Source organism: Macrobrachium nipponense, chromosome 31 (genome assembly GCF_015104395.2).
Source record: "Macrobrachium nipponense isolate FS-2020 chromosome 31, ASM1510439v2, whole genome shotgun sequence".
NCBI classification, from domain to species: Eukaryota; Metazoa; Arthropoda; class Malacostraca; order Decapoda; family Palaemonidae; genus Macrobrachium; species Macrobrachium nipponense.
Window position 1 is genome coordinate 28,044,427 of NC_061093.1, and position 22,795 is coordinate 28,067,221.

The following is a 22,795-nucleotide window of genomic DNA, read 5'->3' on the forward strand; positions in this document are numbered from 1 at the left end:
CCCTTCCTTACGATAGTTAATTGTCCCTTAGAATCCACTATGATGTAATAATTCTGACAATTCGCTAGCCCAAAATTAACCCATCAGGCTCATCTTACAATATAATGTTTAATTACGATGCACCCAATACACGACCAACTAGGTTACGTAAATTAGCCAAAAGATGTCCTTCAAGAGACGCTAATTATAAAGAAAAACGCTTACTTAGATCGCTTCAGTCAACGATTATAGCGCTGCTGTCACGTTAAGATAAGAAAATGCCCAGTCATTCCATTATAGTACCTACATATAAGCCATAGTAACCGTCATTGCATCACACTAATCTAGTAAACCAACTTGGTCTCATTTCAGTGTTTCTTTAGTCTCAGCCTATCGTTATCCTTCTTAAGGCCCACATACGCTGACGACTGTCTGAACATACAGTATGAACGATCTCAGCACCGATTTCAGTCTGAACAAAGATTTTGTCTCGAGAAGACATGGCATCATCTCTAGAAGAGACGTGCGCGATAGTGTTATATCAGCAGACAAACCCATATATTGAACGATCTGTGTATAACAGATTTAAGTCGCAAGCCAGCAAACTGGTCGTGACGGATTCCCGCTAAGATCGTTCAGACACGAAGCTCCGCCCACTTTTGCATTCAAAGAAGCCCATACACAGTGTTTTTGCGAACGATAGTTACGATACAGACAGTCGTTCAGTGTATGGGGAGGGGCCTTTTTCAACTACCTCATACCTACATCATCTGATTAACCCTTCAGTACCGTAACATACCACTTTGTACCAACAAAAGGAAAAGGGAAACGGTGTAAACGGTGGTGGGAAAATGGACATTTAAGGATAAATGATGCTGTTGATGAAGTTAATATGGTCCGCCACGCTTGTGTAAAATCCAGGAAGGCTGATGGAGGCGGCGGCTGTTCGCCTGCACGAGGCGTCTTTGCTGACGAAGCCGATGAGGAACCGACGCCCCGACTCGTCTAGGAAGAGAGGACCTCTCGTGCTCTTCTGGCGGGAAAAGGCGGGAAGACTTAGATATCAGAACGAAGACAAATCCGACTCAAGAACATGCATGTATCCATTTGTTTGCAAAGCTTTAAATAGTAATCATACTCACTTTGTTTATCAAACGTTTCTATATCTCGACTCGTTAGATTATTTATTTGGTTGGTTTTCAATTAACGACAAAAAAAAAAAAAAAATTTTTTAAAAAAAAAAAAATTTTCATTATAGAGTTTTACAAAGACTTCATTTTGAGTGTTAATTATAAAAAGACGAAGACATAATACTATATATATATATATATATATATATATATATATATATATATATATATATATAATACATTATATATATATATGAATGAATGTGTGTATGAGAGAGAGAGAGAGTATATACATTCATGAACGTGTCAAAACTATAATCCACTAAAATGATGAGCAAAGCTGAACAAATTGTGTCTGTACTTAGATGGCGTTAGGCTAGTAACCTCAACTATTTATTAAATTTTGACCCAATATGCAATTATTGGCCGGATTACCCTTAACAGTAAATTAACAGCTGGGTCAGAGAAAGTTGTTGCATTGGTAGTATTTTTTCCCCGTGAAAATTATTGTGATCCCCTGAATACTTGTTTAAAGTCCAGCAAGAGAGAGAGAGCGCGCAAATCATGCAGAGAGGATAACCTGACTTACTTCACATCGATTATTTCCTCGAAAATTGGCGCAAAGGATGTCGGTGTCCCTAATGAACCGAGGATATTGAACTCTGAGCGAGTTCGCCATCCCTTCGCTCTTGTAGAGGATCTCGCACTGGAGCGGGTGCACTATTTCCAGGTTGCCTTCGTCCCTTTGCGCAGGCGCGAGATCTGTTCGAGATAGACACGGCGTGAAATTAGTACTCTTGAGACCAAACACCATCTGTTGAAATCGCCCAAACCTCATCGTTTATTTTACTCTTTATATTTGTCTTGCCTTTGCTTGTGAATGAATAGACTGTCGTTAGAGATGATGATGATGAAAAATCTAAATCACATGCAAAATATGACTGAAAAGAAAAGGAAATTTTTTTGAAACTGGCGCATAGTTTTATTTTCAGTGTGAGAAGAGAACACATCCTTGTCACATGAAAAGATACATTATAGAAAATCTGGTATGTTTCCATCACTGCCCTGCTGAATCATTTGAAATTACCCTTACTACCCACTACGACCAATGTTCTCCATATGAGCAATTACAAAGTGCACGCAAAAACTGGTATAGTGACTGATGAATCTAAATTAAAAACTTTGAGTTACCCCAAATGGTATTATCTAAACAGTTGGAAACTGTCTTTGCAATAAAACAGTTGCCATGAAATTATTAACCAATATAAATAATGGGAAAGAAAGAGTAGTTACTGGATAAATAAATATACATTTATATGGGGGTTCATATATCAAAAATAAATCTCTACAGAGAGCTTTCATGAAGCTGTTCGATTCCGCTTTTCAGTTTCAGTATGGGAGTCGAGCAGCTTTCCGGAAGCCATCTGAAGAGGTTTATTTTTAGGCATAGTTGTACCCGTAAATGACTGTGGGTTTGTTTCTCCATTGCAAGACTCGTGAGAATTTTTTAATTAAGTTATTATCTGTTACCTGAGCCGTTATCTGTAACTGCAGAGCCAGCAGGAGGCCTCTGGTCTGTCAGGCAAGATGGATAAACCTCCTCATTGAACTGGATGGCTTCTTTAGTCTGAAGAAGGGCTACGTCGTTATACCGCTCGTAGGTATTAAGTCTGTTTTTCAACGGAAGAGAAAATGCGGAATACAATGGCTTTACTTACGTGAATTACCCAGAGCAAAGTAGTGATAATTTGTAGAATAATAAGTCCAATTTGGAAGGGTTCACAAACTATCACTTAAACCGCATGCACAACAATTCTTTCAACCTTTGTTGAAAGGTACGAGACTTTGTTAAAAACTGATATGATATAAATATACATAAGAAAACAAAGAAACCCTTAAATGAAATATCTGAGCTGGCATATATTTACATAGAGAAATGAGCAATATATCAAACATATACAATCGAAATCAAGATACATAAAAAAAAGGCACAAATAATTCAAATGTCAAAATCGCTATTGGTTTCTCTGTTGCTTCCAGAAATCTATACAAATTCATAAATATCTCCGGGGAGGAATATGTTCAGTGTTATAGATATCGCCAGCAAGCTCAATTATTGTCATAGCCAATTCTGATCATTAAGAAAGCTTACTTGTAGTTGGGATGAATGATGACCCTAGACACCTCATAATCGACAGGCCTCAGGTTTCCCAGGCGAAGCCGTCTAACGCTGATAAATGGAGAAGAGAATGAAAGGGACAATGAGATCAGTGGCGAAACAAAGCCACAAATTTATGTCACTGTAAAAAAAAAAAAAACAAAAACCAATATTCCCGATAAGGAAGACATACAGATTGCATTCGTGAATCTATGCGATTCACATTTTCAAGAGATCGAGATTGAAAAGCTTCCTTTTTAAATATATTTGTACAATAACTGTAGTTTTGTTTCCCCTTATTAAAACTCATGCTACGATGATTATCTTTTAAAATTAATGTTAGTATTCGTTATTAGATTAAATAATTAGTATCTTGAGTAACTGCGTAATACTAAGGCGAGAATTATGTATCTAAACCAGTTGGTTCTTCGAAGACACCGTAAAAATAATCTTAATTCGGTATTTAAAATTTTTATGGGATTTAAACTGCCATACCAAGTACTAGAGAACTTCCAGTCACTCAGCGTTTAAGGCAACGAAAAGAGGAAGTTGGAGGGGTTGGACAGCAAAATAAAGAGATCCAGAAAATGAAGGAAATGAGGTGGTAGGATCTTAAGGTGGAACCTTGGAGAAACGCCACCACTTGTTATAAAAAGTCATAGTTAGAGCCTCGTAGGGAACTAGTGTCGTCAGTGGACCTCATGCGGAGCACTGTAGGCATTACTTAAGGTTCTTTGCAGCGTGCCTTCGGCCCCTAGCTGCAACCGCTTGCATTCCTTTTACTGTACCTCCTTTCATATTTTCTTTCTTCATCTTACTTTCCATCCTCGCCTAACAATTGATTCATAGTGCAACTGTTACGTTTTCCTCCGTTACACCCTTTCAAACCTTTACTGTCAATTTCCTTTTCAGCGCTGAATGACCTCAGAGGTCCCAGTGCTTGGCCTTTGGCCTAATATTCAACTCAACTCAACTCAGTCATAGTTAGAGAGGCTGGACATCAAGGTTGAAGAAAGGAAGCATAAATGGAGGCAAAAACAAAAGACATATGACGAAGGTAAACATAAAAATAATATGTAGAATATGAAATTGAAAGTATCAAGGGTAGCCCTCTAGTTCTGATAATAATTTTACAACAAGATATGCAAGAGGCTATAATTCAAAAACGATTTTACGCAAAAAAAGATATTAAGTTCCTGTATCATGCAAATTGAGCAACCAGATTTAATTGAGGATTCCTTTTTAAAGAGGAAGTTTTTTTGACTAGTTTTGCAAATACCATTGGATTTCTAATATTTCCCGATAAAATATTTGCAACAAATGATAAAGACGACTCACGGCCTGTCAGGATCAAGAACGCAATGCGCAGCGATGAGCAGGAACCTCTCGTGAATCAGGACGGGAGAGCAGTGGTCCTTCCCGAAATTGATCGGCGATTCCCGCAGCATAGCGCGACTCTGGTCGTGAGGGAGGTCGCGGAGGGCATGACGTTGGTGATCTTCGTGGTGGTGGTGATCTTCGTGGTGGTGGTGATCATCGTGGTGGTGGTGATCGAATGGGTGTACTGAAAGATACGTATTCTTCTGAGGTTGGTGTTGTTCAAGATTGAAAGCTAGTCCTATACTTGCGCGGGCGCTTGCACTAAAGAACAGCTCGTTAAAAGAATGATTCTAAAGAGGTCTGTGCACATACCGCCTTTGAATAGTTCTGTGAAATATTGCGTTGGTCCCAGAATTAACTGACCTCTAATAGAATTTAATATTACTGAAAAATGAGAAAAGAAAAAGATTTAAAACGATATTCCATACTATACAGTACCTGTATGCCTCTTAGATCTGCTTTGCCCGGCCTGCTGAAAAGAAACAAAACTGATTGCTACAATACGAACATCTGTTGTTGGAATTATGGTCAGTTTTATTAACGCTTTCATAACTATGACTCGTGTTCCAAGGGAAAACATGTATGTTTTTGGCATCTTAAGAATTTTAAGGGCAATTTAACTTGGAGTGACTGCTACTGACATCATGCGGTAATGCCAAGTGTAAGAGTTTAATTATCAACGTTTTTTATTTACCTACCAACAAAAAATCAGCTACCGAGGTGCTCTGCCTTTTTGCTCTTCCTGACTCGCGTCCCCGTTTCCTTAAAGGTCTCCCGCAGCCTATCAGTGTATAAAACAAACAGGAAATTTCGAAATATGAAACTCGCTGAAACAGGCTATGAGGCAAACAGAAAATAATCCTCAAAATTTAGAGGATTATAGTGAGTAGTGACGAAAGTCTGTCTCCCTATCAAATAAGCATTTTATAAATAAAAGTCGTGTGATAGGCCCCTCGACATACGTACCGAAATCAGGCCGTGCAATGCTCCTGTTGTTGCTGGACAAGAACTCGTTGGGAATTTGACACAAGTTGCAAGAGTGGGGACAGAGAGTCTGCACGAAATCGTACCGGGTGCACGATCCTTCGAGCGCCCACGAATCACAGAACGGGCTACGATTGAAGCATCCTGGATCTACGGTGAAAAGAGAATTTTTGCGAACTTTTGAAGTAGTTTATAAATCCTGTGGGAATGTATATGTTACAGTCAGTTAGCGAAAGCAGGTATTTCGCGAACTGCATGAATTTGCCTGAAATTTCAGGCAAATAGCGAAATGCACTTGGAGACATTTGATACAGCCACCCCCTTCCCTCCCTCTGAGGCTAGTACTAAACACTTCGAAACTGATTCACCTAAACTGTTTCGTCCTGTTTAGTACTAGCCCCTGGGGCGGTCAAATGTATTTCGTCGTATTCAGTACCAGCCCCTTTGGGATCAAATGTCCCTAAATGCATTTCGCTATCTGCCTGAAATGTCAGCCAGTTCGTGAAATGCCATGTATATACAATAACATATTTCTTAGCTCCCCTAGAGCAGTTTTCGAAATTTCTCCGAAAGCCCCCACTTTCACTATGGAAATTCGAGAAAGGTCTCTGTTACCTTGCAAGAAGTTCAAATAGTAATTGATTAACCCATATTTATTTTCGATGTTACGTTCAAATAGTAATTGGTTAACCCATATTTATTTTCGATGTAGCTAAGTCGATATAATTATTGCTGAAATGCTTACCTAGGCAGATTTTACAGCTGACCGGACAATTCTGAGCCATGAATTTTAGGTTCGTTTCACAAAAGCCCCAGGACTCCCATTTCGAGCATTCGGTAGAATGGTCCTCACAACTTCCTGGAATAAAAATACCATTAAGCCAGCATATATAACAAAATATAATGTGAGTGGAAGTAGTGCAAGAGCATAAATGTACAACGTGAAAACATTCCATCTTCATACATCACTTATAATCGGTATTCGTTTTGTATGAAGACAGAACTACTTCGTGTGGTCCCTTTTCCGACGGATATATCTGGATCTTTTTCTCTTAAGAAAAGGAAAGAAATGGAGTATAACTATTGCAGGACTTTACAAATTTAAGAAATAAGGGGGTTGGCTCCTTGAGAGGTTACCTCATTTTGTTATGCTCTGCTGAAGAATATTCGGATGTGGAGTTCATTTCTGTCAAGCACATCGAACCCCAGAAAAGAAGGTTCAATAATGTTGTGAAATATGGAAAAATATAAAACAATTGAGAGAAACCGTCACTAATAGGCAAATCATTCTATAAATTATTATCATAAAGGGCAATAAACGACATTGGGAGCCATAGGCTTTTAATAGGGAATGATACAAAAAGGATAGTATGTTCAAGAAAACCTTAGCCGTAAGTAAGTTTGTCAAGAGACGAGTACCCATGCCAGACCTGAGAGAGAGAGAGAGAGAGAAGAGAGAGAGAGAGAGAGAGAGTTATTTGGCAGTTTTGCATTTATAATACTGTTCAAAATTCTTGCAGAACACATTAACTGAATCCCAAGTATAACGCAACAGAAACAAAAATTTAATTGGAGATGAGGTAGACTGAAAGACCTTTTTGCAGATAAGTCATGCAATAAACATACAAACAAAGGAGATTATTTACCAAGATGGGCTCTAGCGTTGGTCACCTTTGACATCAAAATCAGGACCCCCAGCAGGTTCAGAGAGGTACGTGAGGAAGCAAACATGATTAGCCAGTTGGAACTTTCCTCAGTAGGTAAGGCTTCTTCTCACTTCCCTATATATCTTCCTGATGGCAGCCTCAAGACTCGCTCTGAAACCGAAGAAAAGCAAGAAAAATAAATTGTAGCTCTGTAATATAAATGATTGAGATTGCAAACTAATTCCACGTAACTCCTGTTATAAAATGTTCGTATAAAGATGGAACAGATCAGTTAAATAAAATAGATAAAACAAAATAAAGATAAAATAGACCTATTAAATAAAGCAGGAAGATAGTAAAGAGAAGAATGGAGAAGGATCAGAGATGACATTAGATTAGACATTCCCCGAAAAAAATGGATATGTTGGCAACCTTAGGAAAACAAAAGGAACGTCACATGTGCGAAGGCAATATAGTCAGGGCAAGAATTGCTAATTTTATGGGTAAGCTAAAGCAGCCGCTGGTTATATCAACAACAACACATTTGACTATAATTCTGTGAACATGAGAAGGTTGGCCTTGGTGGTGCTGCGTGGCCACGCGGTGAGTGAAGTTACGTTGTTTTTTGTTTTGGTTGAAAATGTGCAAACAATACCTAACAAAAGATAGGATGCGTTACTTGATGTCAGAATGGGAATCAACAAACAGCCTTAATATCAATGTGAATTTCAGACTGCGGCCGTCATTGTAACTGACCGCTGCAGAAAAGAATATTAATTATATCCACGCAGAAAACCAGACTATATTCAGCAGTTTCCATTCTCAGAATCTTCTCTCTTTCTCAGATTTACGCAGATAATTTTCTTCTTGGAAGGTTCTCCAGTGCACGATCAAGACAAACTTATATCATTTTTCTTTTTCTTTTCTTTTTCTTTTATTACGTAGATCCTGCCACGTTCGTTTTGACCTCTAACGTGTGATCGGAGATCCTGTCTCTTAAGTCTTCTTTGCTGCGAGGTGCATGTTTTCCATTACATTTTTCTCTTTGTAGGACCTCTGGGCGCAGAGCTTTTGTCCACTCGAATTATCAGTCACCCCAGGTCCTTTTGTGCGTGGCATTGTTACTTCCAGACCTTTCCATTTTCCCATTACATACTGTTCTTCCTCGATCTTCCTTGAGGTAGTAGTAGTGTATAAGAAAGACTGAATTTATTTTTTACACTTTTAACGGCAACGTCTTTAAAGATTGGAGTAGACCGGGACAGATGCTACATGATTTTTAAGCATATTTTCAGGCATATCAAGTTCATTTATAAGTAAGCAAGGTAGAATCTAACGTTGCTATCTCTCTTCCTCTCTCATAAAATCCTACATGCACGAATGAACATGAGACATTAATTCAATGACACGCCTAACCATTTTTTTTATCATCGCATTTAAGGCTTCCTCTGTCTTGTCAACCATTGTACAGAACAGACATCTCGCGGTGGCATTTCCAAAAGTCAGATCTTTATGCATACCTCAAGAACAACAGCAAAACTCTGTTTTCGTTCGTTGCCAGACTGTCATCCTCAGAGATGCAGTGCTTTCTCCCCCGGCAGCATTCCAGTTACATTTCCAGTATTGCCAACTGTTTATATTAACCTCAGGTCCGAGTTTTCACTGTTTTTTACGATAGTATGCAATATCTTATGTTTCCGAGTGAATGAAGTGTACCACACTTCAGCAGACAACGTTGAAAGCACTGATTACTTTGGTATCGTAACTCCAGTACAGATCCTGGAAAACGGTGACAGGCATAATATCCGGACAACAAACTTTATGTTATAAATGAAATACATGAGAAACGCAATATACTGAATCACTCCAACTTCGCCACAATTCTCTTTTCCTGTTAGCCGAATTATAACTTTGGGTTGATATGTACCATTTCTACGGAGAATATTAGGTTGTCTTGTGTACATGAGTTTGATATCAAACATTCATTTCGCAAACATATACATCCTTATTCCATCTCTGCAATCTTTATTTCTGTTATCACTCCCCAATGTCTGCCTACGTGTTCCTCGTGATAATGGCACCCAACCCCAGTCTACAGAGAACCTTATCTCATTAAACACTGACCACTATAAGCACCTGGTAAACGTATTCCTCACCAAAAGCGACTCGGGAATTCCTGCAATCACTGAACGTACACAAAACACCAGACTTCAAAGCAACGTCGTAGATGCACCGAGAAACCAAATATCATTTGAAGCAAATGTAACCGACTGCGAAGGTGTTTCTCTGGGTATTAACATCACTGATTAAGTTTGTCCACTAAGGATAGCCTGGAAGTGAGTTGCCAGAGGGACGACGAGGCAATTACGAGAGAGAGAGAGAGAGAGAGAGAGAGAGAGAGAGAGAGAGAGAGAGAGAGAGCTCTTACTGTTCTTCGTAGGCTGCCTACTGAATAGGAATCACTTCACCTCACCACCGCTCACTCAACTGAGCTTCCCAGCTCGTCCTCGCAGGCTCGCTCACTCGCCAGGTGAGCAGCAGGGTGGCATCCTACAGGGCGGGTTTTTTCAGCCCTCGAAAAACTTTGCTGGTATTTTTCTAGCGAAGTCGTTCGTAAATACACCCAGAGACGCGAGCTCACGTGCTCTAACGAGATATGAAAAATTCCATGTAGGGACTTTTGCGTTATATAACCATATGGACTTTATGAGGTTATGTATCCACACACAAAAGGGAAAATTGTTGGTTTTAAAAATAATGTAACTGAGTTTATTGAATTAACCTTTGTTTTACTATTTCCGTTTATTATAACCCAAGTTTGATTCCCAAACAAGGCTGAGCTGTATGGTCAGGTTAATTTAAAATCCACATTGATTCTATTCGCCTAAATTGTGAATTGAATTAAGAACCTGACAGACAAACGACTGAAGTGGATCGCAGGTAGGACAGAAAAGAACAGAGGTCTTACGAACTTATCCCGAAAAACTTGCAGAAAATTGGAGGTATTTTTTGTATTTTTTTTTATTAATTAAATTGGCATTTCATATAGATTCTATGTTGAGTCTATGTTTGTATGTGGTCCCATATGACCTTTATATCAGATGCATAGAATGAAAAGTTCAATTAAGGTCTAAAAGATATGAAGTATAGATATTTTTATCTATAGATATAAAGTAACTCAATAGCCAATTCTATTTAGGGATAGATAGTTATAATTTATATATATCTAAATAAAAGGAGCCCATAAAAACGCCAAAATATACAGAGAAAATACTATATTTCAGAGACTGCTCTCTCTCTTCAGGTAGATGATTGAGGTAAGTTACAGAAAAGGTGGTATTTATACCAAGAGATCCATCCACAGTTAAGACCAGTTTAGGTCACTCCCACTGATAATCCTTTAATCCTCTTAAGCGATTAGAGAAGGATTATCAATGGGAGTGATCTTAACTGGATCTCTTGGTATAAATACCACCTTTTCTGTAGCATTTCTCATTCATCTACCTGAAGAGAGAGACAGCAGTCTCTGAAATATATTTAGTATTTTCTCTCTATATTTTAGTGTTTTTTTATGGGCTCCTTTTATTAGATGGAATTTTGTTGCAAGAGAACATTTTCACCAGTCATATATATATATATATATATATATATTATATATATATATATATATATATATATATATATATATATCAGTAAATTTCTGCATAAATTCTACATGAGAAGTAAACTATTCCATAAAAAAAACCTGGTGCCTAGCATAAATACACACACAGTAAAAGAATTCACGCCAATTTTGCAGGTGTACTGAAATCAAATTATAGCTGTTCCCCACCCCACCCCCAACCCTCTCTCTCTCTCTCTCTCTATCATGAATTTTCACGCTTTTCAGACGTCATTAATAAATTTTAAAAATCATTAACGTGTTAAAATTTATACAAATAAACTTATCAAGACACTGCCACATTGAGCACCAAAGACTTCAATCTTAGGATACGGAGAACGGGAACGTTCGAAAGGTCACGGAGTCAAAGAGTAGATTGAATCGATGGAATCCAGGCGAAGTTTCAGTAGTTCCAAAGATTCATTCCAGGCCGGAGTCCGCTGAGGAACGCAGGTGAGGTGGTACTTTAAGCCTAGGTCAGTACTGTCTCTCTTAAGCCTAACAAGTTTTACCTGAGGTGTCTTCTTCTTCTTCTTCTTTATTTCAGTAGGACATCTGTCGTTTGTTTGTTACTGAGAGCTTGACTTTCGTTGGATTGAGTTTGAAATTAGATCGTGAATAGCTGTGTTTTTTTCCCCTCTCTAGTATTTTATAATACGTGCTCGAGTTGTCATTTGAATCACGTCTCGAGAAATTTGGTGAATAGAAAACGAAATTAACTGATAAACATTGTTCGAATTTGTGATGAAAGCATTCTTGTATCTTAAATTCAAGTAGTAACACGACTTTGGAACCAAAATATAAAAAAGTAAGCAGAGATTCATATGTACTAGGATAAAAAGACAACTTGTCAATTTATCAGAGTGCTCCCTAGCCGCCATCTTTACTTTGGACGTCTTACCGTCGTTTAGAACAGGATTAATAGAGTACTCTTTTGAACCTGGTTTAGACAAAAACTAGAACAGTTAAACTGAAACAAAGCCAATATAAACTTTTCTCCTCAGTCTGGAATGGTTGCCACTTTTTTTCTCAAACAGAAATGGTTGCCACTTTTTTTCTCAAACAGAAATGGTTGCCACTTTTTTTCTCAAACAGGAATGGTTGCCACTTTTTTCTCTCAAACAGGAATGATTGCCACTTTTTTTCTCAAACAGGAAGGATTGCCCCTTTTTTTCTCAAACAGGAATGATTGCCACTTTTTCTCAAATGGGAATGATTGCCACTTTTTTTTCTCAAACAGGAATTATTGCCACTTTTTTTCTTAGACAGGAATGATTGCCACTTTTTTCTCGAATGGAAATGATTGCCACTTTTAATCTCAAACAGGAATGGTTGCCACTTTTTTTCCTCAAACAGGAAGGATTTCCACTTTTTTCTCAATCAGGGATGGTTGCCCATTTTTTCTCAAACAGGAAAGATTGCCACTTTTTCTCTCTCACACAGGAATGGTTGCCACTTTTTTTCTCGCAAACAGGAATGATTGCCACTTTTTTTCTTAATCAGGAATGTTTGCCCATTTTTTTCTCAATCAGGAATGATTGCCACTTTTGTCTCTCAAACAGGAATGGTTGCCACACTTTTTATCTCAATCAGGAATGATTGCCACTTTTTTTCTTAATCAGGAATGGTTCCCCATTTTTTCCACAAGCAGGAATGATTGCCACTTTTTTCTCGTGAACAAAAATGATTGCCACTTTTTTCCTCAAAGAGGAATGGTTGCCACTTTTTTTTGAATCAGGAATGGTTACCCATTTTTTTCTCAATCAGAAATGATTGCCACTTTTGTCTCTCAAACAGGAATGGTTGCCACTTTTTTCTCAATCAGGAATGATTGCCACTTTTTCTCGCAAATAGGAATGACTGCCACTTTTTTTTCTCTCAAACAGGAATGGTTGCACCTTTTTTTCTCTCAAACAGGAATGATTGCCACTTTTCCTCTGCGGCAGGGCTAAATAATTTCAATAATTATTTAGAATAACCAGACCGTTCAGGTCATTCAACCGCATTTTCTGCTTATTCGGTTCTTCATCAGATCGAGACGTGGACTGTCAGCAAAGGGATAATCTTTCTTGTAAGGATTTATCATCTGAAATCCTGATTGTATTTATTTCTACTTGAACCTATGTTATCCAAAAACATTTCATTAACAGGGATAAATAAAAGAAAATACTTTTGCAGTTATTGTGAAAAGGGATAACACCTCTTACCCCTGATTTTCATCACTTTCGAGATTCTCAACGTTAATGTTTCTGGCATTTTATACAATATTGAATTGTAGAATCACAAACAAGGTAAAGAGAGTATTTTTTTTTAAATCAGAAAGAGCACGTGGAAACCAGAACGTCTGATGCATTTAGAAATAGTTCCGTGTTAGCTTCAGCACACAAGAGATGTAACAAAAGACTTTGGAATTGAAATAATTCCACTATACAGAATAATGCTAAATCACCTCATTAGGTTATTATGGATTACTTATTGCCTTGTTCTTATTTCAGACACTTCATCCGGGATTTGAATACATAATCTCAGTGGCATTTCTATGTTGTAATCTTTCTTTTATCATCCGAATGTAAGTTGAAGATACAAGACCAAATACACTGCAGTTAAAGCATAGATACGGTCGAGATCTCTCTTTAGACTTTGGGTAAAGTAACAGTTTGTATAAGGACACAAATAAATAATTCTAATTCGATTTTTTCCTCTTTTTCAGAATGGGTCAGAAAGACGTTGTGTGGCTGTGTCGTTTGGTTTGGTTGGGTTTACTCCTAACACAAGGTAGGTCTAATAAGTAAGTGTTTTCATTGTCATGCAGAAGAGACGATAGTTCAGACCTTGAAGTCACTGATAAGCAACGTTATTTATATGTGCAACATAGTTGTACTAACGTTTAATGAAAAACAATGTGATGATTACTTTTCTCTCTCTCTCTCTCTCTCTCTCTCTCTCTCTCTCTCTATATATATATATATATATATTATATATATATATATATATATAGGATATATATATATATATATATATATATATATATATATATATATATATATATATATATATAGATATATATATATATATATAAATTATATATACAGATCATATATATATATATAGATATATATATTATAATATTCTATATATATATAATCTATATATATTATATATATTATATATATATACTTATTATATAATACATATATATATTATATATGTAATATTATATACATATAACTATATATATGCTCCAACTATCTATCTATCTAAATATATATATATATATATATATATATACATACATATATATATATATATATATATATAATATATATATATATATATATTATATATATATATATGAATAACTTGATCACGAAGTACAGAAAACGTGATGCTATGTATAAATAAAGGTTTTTGCCACAAAGGAAAAAAAATGAAAAGCGAGATAGCCAAGCACTTTCGGTCTAGTGCGACCCTTTACTCAGGCACAACTGATCTTACAGAGGAAAAACATAGTCAAAGTAGGCTTAATATCCAAACTGACACACCAAGATTAGCAATAAGGTCGATTTCACCCTACAGAAACGAGGAACGCTGAGGTCAGTATAGCGAATTTTTAGCAGCCACACCTTGGAGGATATCACACGGCGGTCACAGATGATTCATCCAGAAAACAATACATTTTGAAAAAAAAAGGAGGCACATACAACTTATTATCATGAAATTTACTAAAATGTTCCCCCAAAAAATTATTAATGAAAAGACGAAAAAAAAAAGAATATATCGAGCAAGAGAGAGAGGGAGAGAGAATATCGAGCAAGAGAGAGAGAGAGAGAGAGAGAGAGAGAGAGAGAATTAATAACTATATACACGTGGGACTAATTTATTAGTAGTTCATTTATTTTAAGGTCCTTCATAAACATTTTACAAATATACGGGTCCAAATGGTACATTCCCGGACTAAGATTTAGGTTGTTTTTATTAGTGATTTGTATAATTGCTGATTCCAGTAAATTTCTTGAAACATAATCATTAGATCTAGCAATTATAGAGGTATCACCCCAATTAATACAATGAGATTTTTCACTCAGATGGATAAACAGTGCATTTGAAGTCTGGGCTGTTCTAACTGAATACATATGCTGCTTAATTCATACACATAAATTTTTACTTGACTGACCAACGTAAAACGATGGGCAATCCTTACAAGGAATTTTGTAAATGATGTTGTTATTTGTTACGGGACTATTCTTAATTAGCATATATTTAATGGTATTGTTATAAGAGAACACTACATTAACATTAAACGATTTAAATATTAATTTTATGGTTTCAAATCCACGAAAGTACGGTAAGCTAAGTACATTTCTAGGCATTTCTTTTTCATTAATAGCAACACTATAAAACTTTTTGTGAGCTGTTTGATAACATAAATCAATTAAATGAGATGGGTAGCAGAGATCATTTCCTATCTTTTTTATGTATTCTATTTCTTGGTCAAGATATTGTGGACTCATGATACGCAAAGCACGTAGGAACATAGAAGAAAAAATTTAAATTTTAATATTAAGATGGTGGACAGAATAAAAATGTACTTATGTTAAGTTATTTGTGGGTTTTCTATAAATACTAAATTTACATTGGAAAGATTCTCTATGTATTAATACATCTAGGAAAGGGATGATATTGTTATTTTCAATTTCAATAGTGAATTTTATGGATGGCAATAAATTATTCAATTTAGACAATAAATCATTTACATCGATACCAGCAGGTAAGACTACTAAGATGTCATCTACATATCTGTACCATTTTAAGGCGACAAGTGTGATATTCGGGAGGTGTTGTCTTTCAAAAAATTCCATATATAAGTTTGAAAGGAGAGGTGATAAAGGGTTACCCATGGCTATACCAAATATTTGTTGGTAATATTCTCCACTAAAAATAAATCTGCAATCACAAATACATAACTTAATCAATGAAATTATGTGACTAACGGACATAAGCAATTCATGCAGTACAAGTTCATTACTTAAATATTCTAGCACAGAGTCAATAGGGACTTCTGTAAACAAAGAACATACATCAAAAATGACAAAGATATCGCTAGGGTTTAGTACAATGTTATTTAATTTGTTCACGAGATCAAGAGAATTCCGGATGTGTGAATTAGATACAGTTCCTAGTAGCGGGGATAACAATTTAGTAAGATATTTAGATAGTTTATAAGCAATTGATCCTACAGTACTAATAATTAGGCGCATAGGTTTGTTTTTCTTATGAGTTTTGACTAGGCCATATAAAGAAGGTAATGAGGGACACTTTACAGTTAACTTACACAAAAGTTCTTTTTTATCTTTAAGAATTTGTTTGATATTGATATTAAAGTTTTTTATTATTTGGTCCAACGGATTTTTTGCGAGTTTTTTGTAAGTTATTTCATCTTCTAGTAAAGTATGCATGCGTGATATGTAGTCAGTTTTGTCCAGAACTACTAAACTATTGGATTTATCAGCCTTAGTAATGTGTAAAGCTATTACATTATAATATATAATATATAATATATTACTTATAGACTATTTATATACATATATGCTCCAATCCATTTCGCTATGATTTCTCGATAAATGCCAATCGCCGCCCACAAAGAATTCTGCTTAGCTTCATTTTCTGTTTCTAAAAAGGAGTACGAATTTGAAATTAACGAAGATATATATATATATATATATATATATATATATATATATATATATATATATATATATCCACTTCCTTCCAAGATATTGTTGCTGCTGGAAAGAAAGAAAGAAAAAAAGAGGAAAGTAAACAGGACAGCCATATGGCGATTCGAGAAGTAGCAATCCCGCTCGAATCATGAAGGTAAACATTGTAGATGACGTATACATACCTCCCACACGGGAACACTGACAAATCACCGTTGTTTGCAAAGTCTTTCAAGTGAGGTCGTGATTAATTGTATATATCCTTTTTTTATACCTTCTTTACCAGCCGCCTCAGTCACATATGAACTCCACCCCCCCATTACCTTTGAATTAATTTTTTGTCAATAGTCCATTGCGAAGACAGAGTAGATCAAGAAATTAATTATAAAAGCAGCTTTTTCTTTTTTTTTTTTCAAAGAACGTCGTCGATATAGACATTCCAGTTACGCAGTTTCGTTTTCGTTTTGTTTCTGGCTGTGAATTTATGCTGAAGTTATTTATTATCATTAACAATGACTGGCAAGAGCATTCATGTCGCGGCAATAAATAATTAATGTTGTTATTTTACCATACTTACTGTATATCAGTTGAAATTGACATTTTTGTGATAAGTTAGGGTTGGAATTCCTAGTCAAAGGGGAGGCGAGATATGAAACAGTATTGCAAAGACACTAAGTATGAAGTTGATAAATATAAACACACAGACATATATATATATATATATATATATATATATATATATATATATATATATATAGTATATATATAATATATATATAATTATATATCTGTCTATATATATATATATATATATATATATATATATATATATATATATATATAGATATATATATTATATATATATATATATATATATATATATATATATATATATATATATATATATCTATATATATATATATATATCTATATATCTATATATGTATATAGCTATATATATAGATATATATATATATATATATATATATCTATATCATATATATATAATATATATATATATATATATATATATATATATATATATATTATATATATATATATATAAAACGAATCTCAAAAGTTGCAAATTAGACTAAGTATGAGGTTTGGAAATATTGATAAATGTAAACACACAGACTCTTTATACACACACACACACACACACATATATATATATATATATATATATACATATATATGTGTATATATATATATATATATATATATATATATATATATATATAACGAAACTCAAAAGTAGCAAATCAAACTGAAAGTGTTGTGGTATCATTTAAAGCAGTGGTTCCCAAACTGGGGGAAACTTCCCCTTGGGGGGAAATTTGAAGGTACCAGCGGGGGGAAATAATTACACTACCTACTAACTAAAAAAAATATCAGATGGATTTTTTAAAGTAGAAGACCAAACAAAAGTCCTTTTATTTGTTACTAACCACCCTCTATCTACTTTACTCTGTAACTAGATGTTTATCAGTATATTTGTACGTTTGAAAAATGAATGAGTAAATAGTCAGTGTGTTTTAACTACTCTTTCCCTCATACACATGAAGGGGGAAATCTGGATGGCTGAACTGGGTGCAGGGGGAAATGACAGAAAAAAGTTTATAAGTTTGGGAACCACTGATTCAAAGACTACGTTCAGTAGAGTGTAATGCTATATTCTTGAAAAGAATCATGAAAGGAATTTGCATTCTACAAGCTGCAGTATTACGTAATTCGCTCCTAAAGTATATTTCTCACCTCTTTTCACTCTCTACTATTTTAAAATGGATAAATCTGACACTTATTTCATCGAGCTTCTCGGTCTCGCGTAATGCGGCCATTCTTCAGTTTATCACCATCCGGAAGAGATGCTTAATCAATACCGATTTCAAATTAACCTCTATACAACTACTTATATTTCCATATTTTTGGTATATGTTTGCTATTTGTATTAATATGAATAAAACTGAATATGAACTGGAATTTGAATAGCATCAGCAAAGATCATAGAGTGTGAGATAATGATTATATGGTCAGTAAAGTCCAACACTGATTCTGCATTTTGTTCATTTTTCCAAGCTTCGTGTGTAGTGCCCCCGGATGGTACTTGCCTGGAAGTCACCAGCAGGGGCAAGAGGATTATACCTTATTATTTCTTCATCAGCCCGAATTCTATTGCTCACTGTATGTACAAATGTGCCCTTGCAAACTACCTCTACGCTGCACCAGAATACGGGTGAGTTCTCATGGAAAACTTGCTGAAATAGTTAGTAAGATCAGAATAGTATCATATGGCTATACTCGGTTTTTTTTCCATCTGTCCACCCACCTGTGGTGTTTGCGTATGGTAACACTGCGTACCGGGCTTTAGATAGTTACAGTCAACAATAATAACTATATCCTATTTAGAATATTAACGGTGTAATTCGCATACAGTAAATTATTAAAACACTTTTCAGTTGCAAATGTACACCCAGATATCCTTTTATTTACCTAAAACTTACACAGCGTAACTATCTAAAGCCCATGACGCAGTGTTACCATACGCAAACACCACAGACAGGTGGACAGATGGAAAAAAACAGAGTATAGTTATTTCACATTTGAGAACACTTACTATGATAGGATCCCTTGAGGAGTGTATCCAGTCCCTACTCCGAAGATGCCTTTGCAGAGAGAGCCAAGGCACCCCTAGCAGCGAGAACCTCCTCTGAGGAGCCTTACCAGGAGAGAGACAGGGCTCCTGCCAGGTTGGGAAGCTTACCTAGAGGTGAGCCGCACCTTGGGAGTGGTGGTCAAGGTTTCCTGGGGAAGGCATCCGTTTGAGTGTCTTCTAAGAGGGAGCCAGGCCACCCCTGGAGGGGAACCAACATCCTTAAAGGGCTCCTACCAGGCTGGGAAAATTCCCAAAAAGAATCTTCCCAGCCTAAAGTTGAAGTCGAGGCTCCTAGGGCAAGGAATCCCTTGAGGAAGGCCTATAGCCCCACCTCTAGGGTAATGTCCCTATGGCAAGGAATCCCTTAAGGAAGGCCTATAGCCCCACCTCTAGGGTAAGGCTCCTAAGGCAAGGAATCCCTTAAGGAAGGCCTATAGCCCCACCTCTAGGGTAATGTCCCTAAGGCAAGGAATCCCTTAAGGAAGGCCTATAGCCCCACCTCTAGGGTAAGGCTCCTAAGGCAAGGAATCCCTTAAGGAAGGCCTATAGCCCCACCTCTAGGGTAAGGCTCCTAAGGCAAGGAATCCTTTGAGGAAGCCCTATAGCCCCCACCTCTAGGGTAAGGCTCCCAAGGCGAGGAATCACTTGAGGAAGGCCTATAGCCCCACCTCTAGGGCAAGGCTCCTAAGGCGAAGAATCCTTGAGGAAGGCCTATAGCCCCACCTCTAGGGTAAGGCTCCAAAGGCGAAGAATCCCTTGAGGAAGGCCTATAGCCCCACCTCTAGGGTAAGGCTCCTAAGGCGAAGAATCCCTTGAGGAAAGGCTATAGCCCCACCTCTAGGGTTAGGCTCCTAAGGCATGGAATCCCTTGAGGAAGCCCTATAGCCTCACCTCTAGGGTAAGGCTTCTAAGGCATGGAATCCCTTAAGGAAGGCCTATAGCCCCACCTCTAGGGATACCATCACAGAGGGAGGCGAAACATTCCCAAAATGGAGTCCCTCATTCAGAGCTCCCTTTACAGGAGGGTGGAAAGGCTCCGGCCAAGACGGGAAAGGTCCTCATATGAGAGCCTAACCCCAGTGATGGAACCCAAGAAATTGAAGGCATCCCTAGAGGAGGTCCTCTAGCCCTTGCCCCTGAGACGCCTTTCTAGAGGGAGCCAGAGCATCCGAGAAGGGAGATCCCCCTCTAGGGCTGTCTTCCCAGGAGGGCCTGACAACAGGGCATCCCTTTAGAAGGGTCTCCAACCCCTCCTTCAGTAATGCCTTCCCATAGTAAGCAAGGGCATCTCTACTAGGGGATGCCTTCCCGGGACGCATCCCGGGACGGAGGCAGAGCTCCTACTAGGCCGCTAAGCATCCTGATATAATAAAGGATAAGTTATTAGGGCCCGATGTACCGCAAAATGATTTCAAATAACTGCATCAGCATGTTAGTAAGATAATCCGTTAAGGGATTTTCCTAATAACTTGTTTTATATTGTGTGTTTGTGTGGGTGAATTTTCCGAATAACGAAGAGGAGGTTGAAGGCTTAAAATGCCATCCTGCTTCCTGTGCATATCTCTGCATGCAAATAACCACAGTGAACTTGACAAAAGAGATAGATAAAAAGAGAAACTGAAACATAGGCTGATGATCAAAGAGATCGCTGGCATGTAAAATTCTGAGCATGCAAAATATTTATCTCCTGAAAGCCAGCCTTTATTGAAATATTCTCAATTTCAAAGGTTCGTCACACGAGTAATTCCTAATGAAGCAATCTCCCGGGCAATGGGAAGCTATTGTTTACACCAAGAATTAACTTCAGATCCGGCGAGTCAAGTTCTCATAAAGCGAGAAAAACCCTCATACAAAACTTAACTCTTTTCTGATCATTCCAGGGAAGAATAATAGTTATATATTGTCAATTAGGGTTGAGGCAATGGCCCATATGCCAAGTTGATGTTAACGTTCTAGTTAATTTTTCCAGGAGAGATTCTATACCAAAACTTAAAATAAAGAATCGAGTAAAAGAACAAACAGATAAGTCAAATTCATTGGAAAGAAAATCACATTTTCCATGACTCATCTGATGTATCAAACTCTTGCCAGTTTTAATTTTTTGGCCACCCCCCAATTTAAAAGAAAAAAACAAAAAAGAAAAAAATAAAAAAACCTGGCTACGCCACTGAACGTACATATGTGAGTCAAGCAACTAACCGCTTTGCACATGTAAAAATTGCCTTCACAACTCTTAGCCAAGGCAATGAAATCATGCGTATATGAAAGGTTTTAACGGCGTTTGTTTTGTCAATATTTACTCTGGCGGTTCCGGAGACCTTAAATAAGCTCCTGTTTACCCGCATTTAATGTGACAGCTTAATGGCGATAAATATGTTTGCCTCATTTAGCATAGCTTTATGCAAATGAACTTTTACAGACCACAAAGTCTTGGTAATAAATTTCATAAATCAGCTAGTTCCAAATACATGTACCAATGATAGATTTCCTGTCTTGTAGTACTAGTTTTATCAAGGGATTTCCGGTTATTGACAAAGAATGTTATTTAAAAAAAAATACTAAGTCAGAATTTCAGAGTAGTTACATATTTACATCAAACAGGCGAAAAATGAAAAATGAATTATGGAAAGTCTCATTCTGAAGCATGATAGTTATATGTATTTTAGTAGTAAAATATTAAACATTACCAGTTAAGAACGTAAGTGGGTTGCCAGCAATTGCTGGATAATTGCTCTCCAAACAATACCGTTAATTAAGGTCACCAGATTATAGACCCATGTCACAACAACAACGTCAGCACTAATGAAAAGCAAGCGCTGACGTCAGTAATTTATTGGCGGAAACGTATAAAGATGATAAATGTGTTGTAAAAGTCATTATAACCATCAGAATCCGTCCTACGGACACTTACAACTGGTATAAATACAATGAATTACTATCAGTAAAAAAGGACAACATTGCATTTCTTCCTTAAGGACAACGCGGCCTACGCACAGCTGAGATCCAAAGGACCAACCTAATATATTAAGCAAATGCCAAAATGAGATATGTGACCCTCTCTAAACTTAATATTATATCTGCAAAACTGTTAGCACTTACTTTTACAAAGTACAACCTGGTAGATGCATCACATTCGTGCTCCTTTCAATTACTTTATCGTTGCTCTTGTTATATCCTAACAGAAGTTATTGCGCCTGTACCAATGGCCTCGATGGAGTCCCAATCATTGAAGGAAAGTGTAATGTCCATTGTGCTGGGAATCCTTGCCAAATTTGCGGGGGCTATCTCTTGGTGAATTTCTACGCCATACCACGTGAGTAGTCATTTTGATGCTTTGTATACCGAACTTATGAATTCACGTCATCATCACCTCATCGTTTTGAAAGGTTCGTCCGTTTCCGTTTGATTCTCTGTAGCAGGGGTTTTCAACCTGGGGTACGCGTATCCCCTGGGTCTGCCAAGGAGTACTCGCTCCCCATGACTC

General features: G+C 36.8%; 2 protein-coding genes across 5 annotated transcripts in view; one reads left to right on the forward strand and one right to left on the reverse strand.

Annotated features, from left to right (window-relative positions):
- Positions 1 to 828: 828 nt before the first annotated feature.
- On the reverse strand, positions 829 to 9,824 carry LOC135206730 (chymotrypsin-like elastase family member 1). 4 transcript variants are annotated; one of them, XM_064238198.1, is made up of 11 exons: positions 9,706 to 9,824; positions 7,278 to 7,448; positions 6,377 to 6,490; positions 5,614 to 5,781; positions 5,346 to 5,428; positions 5,086 to 5,116; positions 4,606 to 4,831; positions 3,262 to 3,339; positions 2,640 to 2,779; positions 1,699 to 1,871; positions 829 to 1,012 (listed from the first exon to the last, which is right to left on the reverse strand). In XM_064238198.1, the coding sequence occupies exons 2-11, from the start codon at positions 7,360 to 7,362 to the stop codon at positions 839 to 841; spliced, it is 1,272 nt and encodes a 423-aa protein (XP_064094268.1). In that variant the 5' UTR covers positions 7,363 to 7,448; positions 9,706 to 9,824; the 3' UTR covers positions 829 to 838. The 4 variants fall into 4 exon arrangements, with proteins under 4 accessions (XP_064094268.1, XP_064094265.1, XP_064094267.1 ...); XM_064238195.1 differs by having other exon boundaries at positions 5,086 to 5,119; XM_064238197.1 differs by lacking the exon at positions 9,706 to 9,824 and adding an exon at positions 9,414 to 9,640 and having other exon boundaries at positions 5,086 to 5,119.
- LOC135206805 (mucin-2-like) overlaps positions 7,842 to 22,795 on the forward strand; it is a 36,103-nt gene continuing 21,149 nt past the window's right edge. Inside the window, exons 1-3 of the mRNA XM_064238295.1 lie at positions 7,842 to 7,880; positions 13,649 to 13,713; positions 22,494 to 22,624. Of these exons, the coding sequence (XP_064094365.1) occupies positions 7,842 to 7,880; positions 13,649 to 13,713; positions 22,494 to 22,624 (235 nt within the window). The remainder of the gene's footprint in view (positions 7,881 to 13,648; positions 13,714 to 22,493; positions 22,625 to 22,795) is intronic.